A 12,895-nucleotide genomic window follows, 5' to 3' on the forward strand; every position below is an offset into this window, starting at 1 on the left:
CTCCAAACTATATCAGTTTTACATCCAAGCAATTCAGAATGAAGATTTTGTTTTTAACCTTTCTAGTTGAAAGCAACTGACTGAAGAGGTTAATTCCATTTGCCTTTACTGTGCCCTCCCCCCTTAGCAAGTATTCTTCTACTAGTTTGATCCCTGTAAATCAATACTACATTTAGTGGCTCCTGATTCTTCCCTCCTATTTGAGGTCTTTTAGAACCACCTCACTGACAGGATAATGGAAGCCTTTTAAGATGCTTTAGTCATGAGTCTGCAATGTCTGAGATGCATTCACTTCTCGGTATACACTAGCCCTATGAATGCACCGCAATGTAATGGCAAAGGTACTTCAAACACACCACAGAGGGATCTCAGAACTCCCAATAGCACGTGATCATTATTGTTTATACTGGGCTGCAGTGTGTCTGAGCACTGCCTCTGCTGATCAACGACTTTCAAAACACACTTGAATCGAGAGGAATAGGAAGGTTGCCAATTATTTCCTTTTTAAAAAAATGCAGATTGCCTGGCTGTCCTGCTGATCCTCTGCCTCTAATACTTTAAGCCATAAACCCTGAACAAGTATGCCAATTGGGTTTCTGACTGAAGGGGAACAGCATTAGCTGCATGATTGTTTCAGGTATGTAATTCAGGCACTTTTGCAGCAAAAGAGATCCACAGGACTGCCAGGCAACTGGTATGGTTTACAAAGGAAATAAATATGGCGGCCTCCATATGTATCTCAGTTCAGGTGTACTTCAACCTGCAGGCTACCCTCAACACTGCTAACACCACCGGTCAATCTGTGTCATATAGCTTTTGTCCAAGCATACCATCAAAACTTTTATATCTGATCTTCCACTTGGTATACTTTGAGGGCTTGTTCACACTGCAGGCGTTTTTATTTTTTAAGCGCGGGCGATTTTTCAAAATCGCCCTGAAAGCGCTTACACAATGATTCTGTATGAGATTGTTCACATGAGCGGCTTGTTTGTGTTCCACTTTGTAAAGCGGTACGTGAGCCATTTTTAGGCGATTTCGCCTCAATGGAAGGTATAGAAAAAAAGTGAAACGCTCACAAAACCGCTTTGTGGAGAGATTGCGTTCGACTTTTTAAGAATAAACACATTGTATTCTATTCCGGATCAAAGAGTCCACTTCCTGACTTGTGTCAGGGAGTGAATTACCAAAACACTCGGGTAAAACGTGTCGGAAACCGCTAACCACAAAAACGAATCGGCCACCCAAGCGGCAGGAATTGGAAAAAAAATAAGCCTCAAAAAAGCCCACCGCAGATGGACACGCAAGCGGAACGCAATGTGAACAAGGCCTTAGTGTGTTCTCTATCCACTGCAACACCAAAATAAGGAAAGCTGAAGGACATGTAGTAGTTAGGGAAGGCAAAGTTACCGAATGCTTCCAATCAGTGACTTAGTATAGCTCAAGGCGTGCAATTTAGCTGCACAATGTAATGTGGATAGGACAAGCTGCTGACAGATTTAGCATGAGCCTCCAAGGTTCTGTGCACATGTACAATCCATCCTAAGTAGGAGACACCTTGACAAAATCCCTATGTCTGCACCAAGCAAACAAATGTCTCAAGTATACACACATTTTTAGTAGGAAAGAAAAGCACTTCTTAAAAGAAGGACATTACTTACACGTGGCGAGCCAGTTCCAGATGCTTATATTAACAGAATGAGGAAAGAAAGATCAGTTCTCCAAGTTAGGAACATTTGATAAATAACCACCATTCCATTTTAGACCTCAGGAAGCACATTAATTACATATCAAACCAAAACAGGTGTAGTTGTGGCCGCTGCATTCCACGATTATCTGCCCAGGACATGTTCAAGAATACAAGTTGAAGCAAATCCATCATGAGAAATATACAGCCAGCAATCATTGACCTCCTGAAATTGGACCTGAACTCTTGCACAGGACACTCTGTATGTAGAGAGTTTAGCCTGTGTAAGTTCCACTCATTTATGTCTAATCACAAGTTGTAATTTGATCCTCCCCCGTGTCACACAACTGCCTATGGCAGATAAGCCCATTTAAAAGCACAGGCTGAAAACAATATGTCTGCTTCCATGAATCAGGAAGTAGAAACTGTGCAGATTTATTTTAGGATTTGTATCAGCTGTACATGTTTTTTTGTTAAAAAGGTTATTATGTTGTGTATCTTTTAGAGCAGAGAGGAGTTGAGTTCAGGACCCCTTTAAGAAGAGGTTTATCCCCTGGTTAGACTACTACTTTAATCCCTGATGTGAAACAAGTATGCAGATTAGGAATGCTGAAGGGCTCCAGGACACCAGCTCTGCACACACCAGCCACTTTTACACCAGAGTCCGTGCGCATTCACTCAAAAGGTTGAATTGTGTGCTTTTCAGGTTCAGCCTCCCGGCTGCCGGTCACAAGCACCATTCAGGTGCAATTTGGAAAACCACGTGTGGCAGTGTTTTGAGACAAATTATTGTTACTCTGCAGCAGAGAACCATGTCATGACACATCCAATCAGGGCCGCAAACAAGCTCGATGCAATTCAATGGGAGAGCCGCCTCTTCACCGCTTTTACTGAGTGCAAGTAAGTGCCTGGCCAGTTCAAGGGAGCAACTGACAAGCAGTGAATTCACAGCCTTCAGCCCGTGTAAAAGTGGCCTTAGGAGAAGGAGTCACTGATGTTTCACAAACCATGTACTACTAATTTGTGTTTAAGTGGCTGTGAGCGCAAATGACATACAATCCAAACATGCTGAAGCCTTGGATTTTCTCTGCACAACTGTGTGACATCTGGGACCACCAACTAAAGTGAAAGATCCAATGGATCTCCTGTTTAGAATTTAGTTTTTGCAGAAATTGTGAGAGGCTTCGGAGGATTCCATAGATAGCGGATACTTCTAGGAAACAATGAGAGTTCAGGCCCAGTGACACACCATCGCCCTACATACAGTGCACCATGGCTATGGGCCATACCACTAGAAGCTGGGGGTGGGGGAAAAGGGAGGAGTTCTGACAACTGGCGCTGGGGTTACAAAGGACATAAGCTTTGGAGGACACAGAGCGCCAGCTGGAGACTCAGAGGGCCAGATTTATCAAAGCATTACCGACAGTTTTTTCTTCTAAAACTGTTCTAACCAGCAGAAGAACAGTTCTGCATGATAGTAAGAAACTTCCCAAAGTATGTAATAGTGGCAGTTTAGCGTAGATTTCTAGAGCTAAACTACAGTTAAGAAAAGTGCAAATCCATTCCTTAACTGCTGCAGATAAGAAGTGCTCATTAGCAGTTCTCCAGATAGTGCAGACTAGATGTGATTTGTGGAGGGCTCCTCCCCACTCACTCAGAGCCTGCTGACAGCAGGTGTGTTGGTTACCTCAGCAACAGCAATTCCCCTCACACACTGCACTGCCTGAGAGACCTTCCTAGCTCCTAATCCTTACAGTTTAAGAAGGAATCAGCACAATCTAGTTATTTCTTAAGATGCCGGAGACATTTCTGCACGGATTTCTAAAAACCTACTAATATTTTTTTTCTCAGACACTCTTGATAAATCTGGCCCAGAGAAACCTACATCTTTTTGACCAACTCTACTCAGCACAAAGCCTCTTTTCAAATTAACCCAAGGTGTGAGACCTATGGAGGCTGCCTTATTAATTTCCTTTTATACAATACCGGTTGCCTGGCAGTCCTGCTGATCTTTCTGGTCAGTAGGGTCTAAGTAACACCTGAAACGAGCATGAAGCTAATCTTGTCAGATTTGTCATAGACATCTGATCTGCACGCTCGTTCTGTCTGTGGCTTAAAGTAATAGAGGCAGAGGATCAGCAGGACAGCCAGGCAATGTGTATTATTTAAAAAGAAAAACAAACATGTCAGTCTCCACATCCCTCTAACTTTAGGTTCCCTTTCAGGAGTGAGATGGGAGGTAATTGGCTCTGTGCTCATAGGAGACGACTGCCTGGTGTCCTTTCTAGCCCCCTACTGTCTGTGGCTGAGTAGGAGCACTAGTTTGGAGTACAACCAGATGCCATGTAAGTGCAACGTTTGCCATCTCAGCAGGGAAAAGAACTACCGGTAGGGCCCAGCCAGCCAAGAAGTTTAAATATATATATATTGCAAACATGGAATGTACTACACTTTTAGCATTCCTTTACAAGTAAGTTTATCATCATGAGCATTTAAAAAAATGTAAGGCTGGACTAGGAATTTAAACATCTCAGCCTCAAATACGGCTGCAATCCTGATCTTGGTTTTAAAGGTATAAAGTCCAACTGGAGGTACTCCATAACTGAAGAGTCCAGTGGTGAATGGTCATCCACCGGCACAAGGAGTCTTCCCTGCCTGCCCACTTACCACTTTGTGATCAAACGAGAAATGCATCGGACTTGCTGGGAGATTTGGAGGTAAGTCATCATATGTTGCTAGGGACAGACGATGAGTCACTCTGCACATTTAAATGATGTAGCAGCTATGGCATTCTGCTTCCAAGAAGCTTTCTCAGGCATCACTCAACACAAGCAATTTGTTTTGGATCTATTGGTGTTTATTGGCTCTTTAAACTGCATTGCATTTAAAGGTTCCAGACTGTTTTTTTTCTGTTTGGTGTGCTTGCTGTGAATGTAAATGGAGCATTGAAGAGCATTCATCCTTTGCGATCTTACAGTAATACATTTTTAATTCAGGTTGTGGTTGCTATATCTTATGCTATATGTTACAAGGAGATTGGCTGCAATTAAACATATTACTAGTACTACATTTATGGGCCAGATTGAGCTCCATTAGCAGTAGATTTTATAACCTTATTTGCAACCAAAATATCCAATTTTAAAATTAGAATGCCAGACACGTGCTCTTGGTAGCTTGGTACATGTAAAATATGGATCTCTTGTCTTGGATCAGTAAAGTTGTGTTTTAAAATGTTGTTAAATGCTGTTAAATAGAAATCAAAACTAGTCCTTGGTAAAAGAACATGTAGTGGGTGCACAGGAACAAACATTAATCAGGCCCTAGCCTAGGCAATGTGATTGTGGGTACATGTAAGAGTGATGTGCAGGTACTCTGCAGGAGAATGAGTGGATAGAGGACTATTACACATTCTTTATGCAGGATCTGAACCAGGTTTCCGGGTGATAGACAACACCTCTGTGTTCAATGTGCACAACATTCTCAGTGGATTCCCAACAGCTCTGCAGGGAGTGTATATGTAGAGTATGGTACTAGTGTGTCACTTAATGTGTTGACACCAACCCCAACATAACAAATTCTTTGATTTCATGAGCAAAGGGAGTACATACATCATTTTGCATAAACCTGCATAGATGCAGATTTGCATCTCATTGACTATCCCTACTAGTGACAACTACACATCACACTTTATTCTTACAGCAGATATGTAATTATATATAAAAGATTCTGATGTACTCATCAGATTTACAGTCACAATCATGTACATCTGATTTTAAAAATAGGGTGACTGCTTTACTGCAGCTGCACAAGCGCGTGTTTTATTTATGATTACCATTTTCTGAGAAATAGAACATTTTATCATAATTTCTCTTAATTACAGCTTATTTGTATTAGGCCAGTGTTGGCGAACCTATGGCACGCGTGCCGGAAGTGGCACTCCAAGCCATCTCTGTGGGCACGTGTGCTGCTGGCCACCACCACCTCTGTGTTGAAAATATTTGTTTTTTTTCTTTATTAAAATAACTAAATTCCCCTTTACTCCTCCTCCCCTCCGCTATTCTCAAATCCTTTATAGCGCAGATACAGGCAGGAGAAAGAAGATTATTTTCCCCTGCCACCTCACACTGCGCACTGATTCCTCCATCCCCTTCCAACAATTAACTTATAGTTCCATCTGAGGCGGAGGAGACAGACTCGCTGGAGCACCGCCCCCCGTCCTCCACAGTGAAGGGTGACGCGCGCTATTTGAGCAGTCAGCCATGTGAGGGCGTATGGGGGGGGGGGGGGGGACAGGAGCAGGAATGTCTCAGAGCTGTCAGCTGAGCCTGAGCGATGTCTGTCGCTGCCCTGTGAGCCAGAGCCCTTCTCCTCTTGTAAGCCGAGCCATTACTGTCTGCCGTGCTCCTAAATCCCCCACGCAAGAACAGTCAATGAGGTGCCAATATGAAAGACAGGAGGAATAAGGACTGCAGATGGGCTGAGGCTGCTCCCCTGGTAGGTGCCCCTCCTCCCTCTCCCAGAAGCTTGCTGCACAGTCAGATACTGGCTTTCTTTATGGGAGTTTAGGGATACAGAGTTAGAAACCTCTGCATACATGCATCATGTATCCTGCAATTATTTCTCTGTGCTCACATGTATGAGTAGTGCACACTGCACAGCCTGCACTTCATTCATACATGTATTCTGCTACAGACATAGTATGCACTGCACTTGTGAATCTGTGAAAGGTACACTATTAATACCTGTATTATGCAAGCACACATGGTGCAATGTCATTTATTTTGTCTGACCAGTGAGAAACCATCCACTCATTTATTTTCCTGAAGCCACCTGTATAATCAGTAATACTATTACATATTTATATATGAGGGGATATTCATACATGGGGCTGATCGCAGCATTTTAAATGTAGAGTGGTCTCTAATACAGGATTTTTTTTATTTTTTTTTACTAAAACAGCAGCATTATTCAGTATAAATTGCCGTGTTGGCACTTCGTGACAAATACGTGGGTTTTGGATCGTGGCTTGGGCACTCGGCCTCTAAAAGGTTCGCCATCACTGTATTAGGCATTTCCTGACTGACTCCAGGTACCCACAAATTGCTCCGACTGACTCCACAGCCCTGCTTCAGAGTAAAAACATGGATTTGTACTCCAAACAACTTTGCTGTTAAGGCATTTATTCTAATCAAGTGCATGCAATAAAAGCCTAAACCCCCAACACATTTTACACCAAGTGTTTACTCATGGGGGACCCTATGAGCAAGTACTATGTGTGAAATGCTTTAGGATTAGGCACTTATTGCATGCACTTGATTTGAAAAAAATGCCTGAACAGCAAAGTTGTTTTAAGTGTAGATCCATATTTTGACTTCGCAGTAACTACCTCTGACAGGTTGTAAACCTTTCCTTCTCTAAGCAAACCTTACATACTTGTTCTTTTGTTTTGTTTAGAGTAGTACTTTAACACATTCACATTTTTGACAGTAAAGCATTGTATACTTTTCACTTATCGCTTGGTATTACAGGACACTACAGTTTATACCCCCCCCCCCCCCCCCCCGTTTTACTCACCAGTGGCATGACAGAACAGGTGAAGTGTTCCATGGATATGAACAAGCTGGCCCTGATCACTTAGGAAAGGAGGAAGTAATGTGACTACATCTGGGTCAGCGCTAGACAGAACTTCAGGCTGCATGCTGGATAGTGAAGGGTGTAGCTCGGAGGCCATAGAGGATACAAAGAAGGTGGCAGAAGAAGGAAAAGGTATGGGAGATGAGGCTGTGTGACAGACAAGGACACAAGAGAAAGAAAGAGGGTGCTAAGAAAGATTAAAAAAAAGTATGCCACAGAAGCATAACACTGCCAAAAAGAAAGTTCATGCATTAATGGGATAACAAAAAGTCTGAACTAAGAAAGGTGACAGGTATGTATGGGTCAAAGAAGGAAAAACGCTGTAAATGAACCATCTCCGAACAATAAAATAATACTTTAATATTAGGGCATCATCAATTTACATTTGTACAGGAACGTTATAGAAAAATAGACTTATTTTCAGAATATAAACAGCAAGAATCACAGTGTGGTTTGTCATGTCTGTACATCTAAACAATCTGCTAAAGAACATACTGAAAGAATGCCCTTAAAAAGAGTAGAACTGTCACATGCTTTGAAGTTCATGTACTTGTGACAGTTCTGCAGTTCTATCAGTCTCAGCAAGATCCCTCCAGTATTTTCCACAATCAGGAGTCTTTGTTAAAATACTGTTTTCCCTTATAGTCCATAGAAATGTATACTGGTGGTTTGATGCAAGTTATCCAGTGTTTAACAGCTGCAGAGATTTAGGTGAAAACATTTCCCAGTCCATTATATGCGGGGTTTTTTTTGCTGCGTGCAAGGATTATCTACACCTTTCCCAGCATCAGTAGTAAAGTTCATATATCCAGTTCTCTGTGTAATGCATGTAGAACAACAACGGTTCATATAAATCACTGCCCATAACCTCACTCCATCTCTTTAGTAACACACAACCTGCAGTCCAGTCGTACAGTATGAAATAAAAGTAGTATTCCCTGAGACAGCATAACTAAAGAAAAAATAAAACCGTCTATAGCAAAACTGTAAGCAAATTAACAAAGACTACTTACAGTTATATAAATTTTGTTCTGGAAGTTATGTTTTCAAGTACTAAAGAGAAGAGCTTTACCCTTTATATGGGCAACGTTAGCCAGATACTTACCAATCTGATAAAAATAACTTCCAATTTGGAATTAATTTTATAATTAGGCTATCTGCAATGAATGTTTACATAGTGAATACAGTTGGTTAGCTTTGTGCAAAGAAAGACAAACTGAAGAGGAATGTAAAAATAATGGAAAGTATGTACAAGCATTTAAGTTAATCTATTCACAAGAACCATATAACCTTTCATGAAATGGAGTGAAGCTGGACGGTGGACCGTGAAGTGGCCCTAACATCTGTGGCTCAGAATACATATTTGAAAAGAATAAATTTGCTGCTTTCAATCTCCATCCGAGTCAGCATACTTTATTTCACATTTAACATCGAATGGTTGGTCCTTTTCTGTTTCCTCAGTTGTCACTTCTTCTTTAATAGTGATGTTCCCATTAGCACAGTCTGGATCTGTCTCATAACCAGTGTCAAGAGGTGCTTTAGGTGTGCCACTACACTGGTTCTCTGTACACCCCTTCTCCACCAGGTTCTCCTTTAGACCCTGCTCGCAGTCTTTCACACCTGGGGGAGTTTTCTTTTTTCCAGATAACATAGCACTGCGATATTTCAGACAAGTATCTGGAAGGAACCCTTTGTAGCAATTGTAGGTCAACAAACTCACAAATAGTAAAAAGAACACTATGACCAGAATGATGAGGAGAGAGCAGTCGTTGTTGTTGCTCAAGTACAAAGCTCTTCCCATTTCAGCATTGGGAACGGAGCTGAAAACCTCTGACAGAGAGGCTGTTGGCGTTGTCATTTTATCATTTACATAGGTTACGGCACCACCAGAAGATGTTGTCATGACTGGGGTAGTTGACATTCTGGTGGTCTTCTCCTTTTGCATAGTGAAAAATCGAGTGGTTAGAATTAAGCCTTCTGTTCGTGTTGAAATTTGTGCTGAGGTTGTAGTTGGCGTTGTCCTAATCAAGGGTGGTGGCGTCTTCTTTATCTCTACAACATGTTCGATGATCAGCAGGGAAAATTCTTTATTCAACACAAGCTCCTGCGACCAGCACTGGTAAGTGCCCGCATCAGACTCTGTCACATTAAGCAGGATTAGGGCGTGGTTCACAATATATTTGGAAGAGGCCATACTCAAGCTGTTACCATTGAATGTCCACACCGTTGAAGCCAGATTGGACTTGTAAGAACATTTCAGTTCTACTGTGCTTCCTGCCTTGACAGAGTACCTCATACTTTCCTGGATCCCTTTATCAGAAGAATCTAAAAAAGTGGGGTATACATCAACAACCATTCTGTTATATTACTCCTAAAATCAGTGAAAACAAAGACAATCTCAAATAAATGTACTAATGGAAGTCTTACAGTTCTTCCAGCACATCTGGCCTAATGTAACTAGGCAGCTACACAGCTATACTGTTCTAAGACAACGTGTTCTGTACACGCTGTACATGGCTATTTGTCAAAATGATGAGAACAATACATTTGCAAATCACTACACAAGTAATGAGCTAAGGTTAGAAAGCTGAAACACCAAAACGGTTTAACAAAAATAAATAAAAACAAAATGATCCTTACCTGGACACTGAGAAGAATCTCCACTCAATGACTGAATTAAAACCCTGAGAAAAAACAGACAAATGTATATGTAAGCCAACACACAGATTCATGACTTCATCATTATAGTCTGCAAGTGCTAGAATTACTTAAAGGGAACACTGATATTTAAAAAAAAAAAAAAAAAGGGAGGGAAACCTCTTGATTGTGTAGAGACTTTCCAGGTCCTCCTTGCTGCTGCTCGCCAGGACCCTCCAGCTGATCAGGGCTGTGCTCCTCTTCGGGCACAAGCATGGCCACTCTGCACCCATGCCAGCATGTCTGCGCTTACGCAGTAGCACAAAGCCACTGATGCACGAGTGGCTCCAGCTTACTGCGCAGACACTCCAGAATCTCAGGCGCAGTACGGTCCAATCGTGCCTTAAGAGGAGCACAGCTCAATGTTTCTACAGACAAGCCTTTGTCAGTTTTCTTCAGGGATGGGGGAGGGGGCATGCTCGACAATGGGGGACCGGAGGACAACGTGGAAAGCCTCTATAAGATCCAGTAGCTTCCTTCTTCTCAGGCAAGTATGTCTTTTAATCTGAGGTTTGCCTTGGGTACACTTGCTGTAGCAGGGTTGTACCAATCACAGGGCTAGTTACACAGATTGACAAATACTTTAGCAAGAAAAACAGCTTACATCTGTGTATCTGGCAGTTTGCCTGGAGCAAAGCTTTAACGTGTCAACATATTTAGAATGATTAACTAAGGAACTTTTGAAGTGAAAACCATTAGAAAACTGAGAACTTGCATGATCCCGCAAACCTTGGCTGGATTATATTTTATTATGGAAAACTATCTGGTGTCAGGTCGCGAACCTGTTCAACCCAACTGTTGGCGCTATATAAATACTAAATAATAATAATAACCCCTGCTTACTCATCCCAAAACATAGTAAGGATTGGTGAAAAGTTACCACATTGGGTGTTTAGGTTACTGCAGTCACAAGGACACCTACAAGAATTTATTTGTAATAAATGTACAGCTTAGTTTTATTAGAAACCATTCATGCTGAGAACATTGCAAAACCACTTCTTTACTAGCCATCAGCAAACCTTGCTGTAGTTTGCTGTAACCCAGGAGAAAAACAACTTTTTCCACATAATGTCAAGATTTCAACTCTGAAGTCTCCTAAAATCCCACTTTTTATTCAACATTTAACTTCAGCACTATCAGCCCTGCATCCCCAAAGCAGAAAGACGTTTACAAACCCCCTAAATTGCCTGGGCTAAATGCGGGGATTGCTTCCTAGTAGAGGGATGCGGGGATTGCTTCCTTAGTGCTGTAGCTCTGCCTCTACTCACATCAATGCCCGCTGATCGCCGCCTCGCCCCACCCCTCTCAGTCTTCCTTCACTGAGGGGCAGGGGGGAGGCAGAGATCCGCTGGAGATTGACGCTAATGGAGGCAGAGCTGCAGCTCAAAAGCTCTGCCTCCCCGGGCAGCAAAATACATGGCCAAGAAAGTCGTGGATTTTTGCCTCAGTATTTAGAGGGATTGTAAACCGCTTCCTGCCGCGGGGATGCGGTGTTTTAGCAGGGCTGATAGTGCTGAAGTTAAATGTTGAATAAAAAGTGGGATTTTAAGAGGCTTCAGTGTCTCTTTAAAATGTGCCCAAGTTTACAGGGCTACCTCTATTTTTCAGTGTTCCACACTTTAGAACTATGTATATATGTATGCTCATGTTTCCTGATGGGTAAAATGATTTACTGTCAGAGTGTCTGAATGAAATACCTGTCAGTGTTGGACTCCAGAAGGATATTCACACAGGTATTTTTGACTGGATGCCAAGCACAATAGGGATCCCTTGTCAGGACACACTCTGCACAAGAGGACAGCTTCTCACAGAAAGCAACAGGAGACTGCACCACCCCCGCATTGGAGCCAGCGTAGATGTACCTTTTGTTCTGTGGAATAAAACAAGTCACATAAACCATGATTGAGATGTGTGGATATACAGAGAACAACATAAAACACAAATGAATGTTATGGTGTCCAGTGCAGAAATAATGCAATAAAAGACAGAATGCAAAGAGGGTAGTTAATGGATTAAATAAAAATACAGGCAAACAAGCATAGTTACCATGCCTAAAACCAGTTGTAATACTGGGCTTTGCTATTAGGGTAACATTTCAGCATTGTGAGCTTACTTCAGTGTGGATGCTGCTGTTGCTGTGCCCCATTCACACCATGATGAACAAAGAGCTGACTGGAATGTGCATGCCCAAGGACAAGTTACCTAGTGTGAATCCATTATAAAGAGGACAGGCTGCATTCATGATCAGTCATCCATTCCGTAAGCGTCTTTTCTGGCAACAGAGAGTCCATTAGCTCTCTGCTGACTGTACACTGAATGCTGTTCAGCAGCACTGAAGCTTTATGAAAAGTAAGCTGTCAGCTCATACACAAAGGTAGAAACGGTAAGACACAAGGGACCAGCAGCAGGAGAAAGAACCTTGGGGAAGCTGGGCATACTGCAGTTACATTTAAAGTGCTCCTTATGTCAAAACGTCAGAGGAATCTGCCACAGAGCAAAACTTGCTAATGCAATAGATATATAAAAAGTTTTTGTAAGCTTTGGTATTGCAGTTCTGATTAAAGGACCATAATCACAAACATTTTTTTTAATATACATGTGTATGCATATGTGTAAAGTATGCATTTACTCCACAATAAGCATTAGACAAATGTGTGCACATATATTTTAAATGTTAAAATATTTCACGATAGTCCCTTAACAGCAAATGAGAAGATATTTTCCCAAGTGTGACAGACTGCAATAACAAAATTTGCTTTCATAGGATGCAATGGTAATTACATTTTTAGGTTTTATTATTGCTGTCTGCATAGGCTTGGTCAGGGCACCTACATCACTTCCTGCCTTTTCAGCTAAGCTAGAGTAATGCGCTTCTGGCCA

At 41.9% G+C, this 12,895-nt stretch overlaps 1 protein-coding gene across 6 annotated transcripts in view; it reads right to left on the reverse strand.

The window, feature by feature from the left end:
• Positions 1-12,895, reverse strand: part of SEMA4D (semaphorin 4D) — a 156,935-nt gene that overhangs the window by 42,546 nt on the left and 101,494 nt on the right. For 5 of the 6 annotated variants that reach the window (XM_068237837.1, XM_068237847.1, XM_068237866.1 and 2 more), the window contains 3 exons: positions 11,713-11,885; positions 9,959-10,002; positions 7,655-9,643 (listed from right to left, as the gene is read on the reverse strand). In XM_068237837.1, the coding sequence (XP_068093938.1) occupies positions 8,706-9,643; positions 9,959-10,002; positions 11,713-11,885 (1,155 nt within the window). In that variant the 3' untranslated portion in view covers positions 7,655-8,705. Of the gene's footprint in view, positions 1-7,258; positions 7,466-7,654; positions 9,644-9,958; positions 10,003-11,712; positions 11,886-12,895 lie in introns of those variants that run through there. The other variant, XM_068237885.1, reaches the window with a different exon arrangement.

This window comes from Hyperolius riggenbachi, chromosome 1 (assembly GCF_040937935.1).
Source record: "Hyperolius riggenbachi isolate aHypRig1 chromosome 1, aHypRig1.pri, whole genome shotgun sequence".
In the NCBI taxonomy this organism is placed as follows: Eukaryota; Metazoa; Chordata; class Amphibia; order Anura; family Hyperoliidae; genus Hyperolius; species Hyperolius riggenbachi.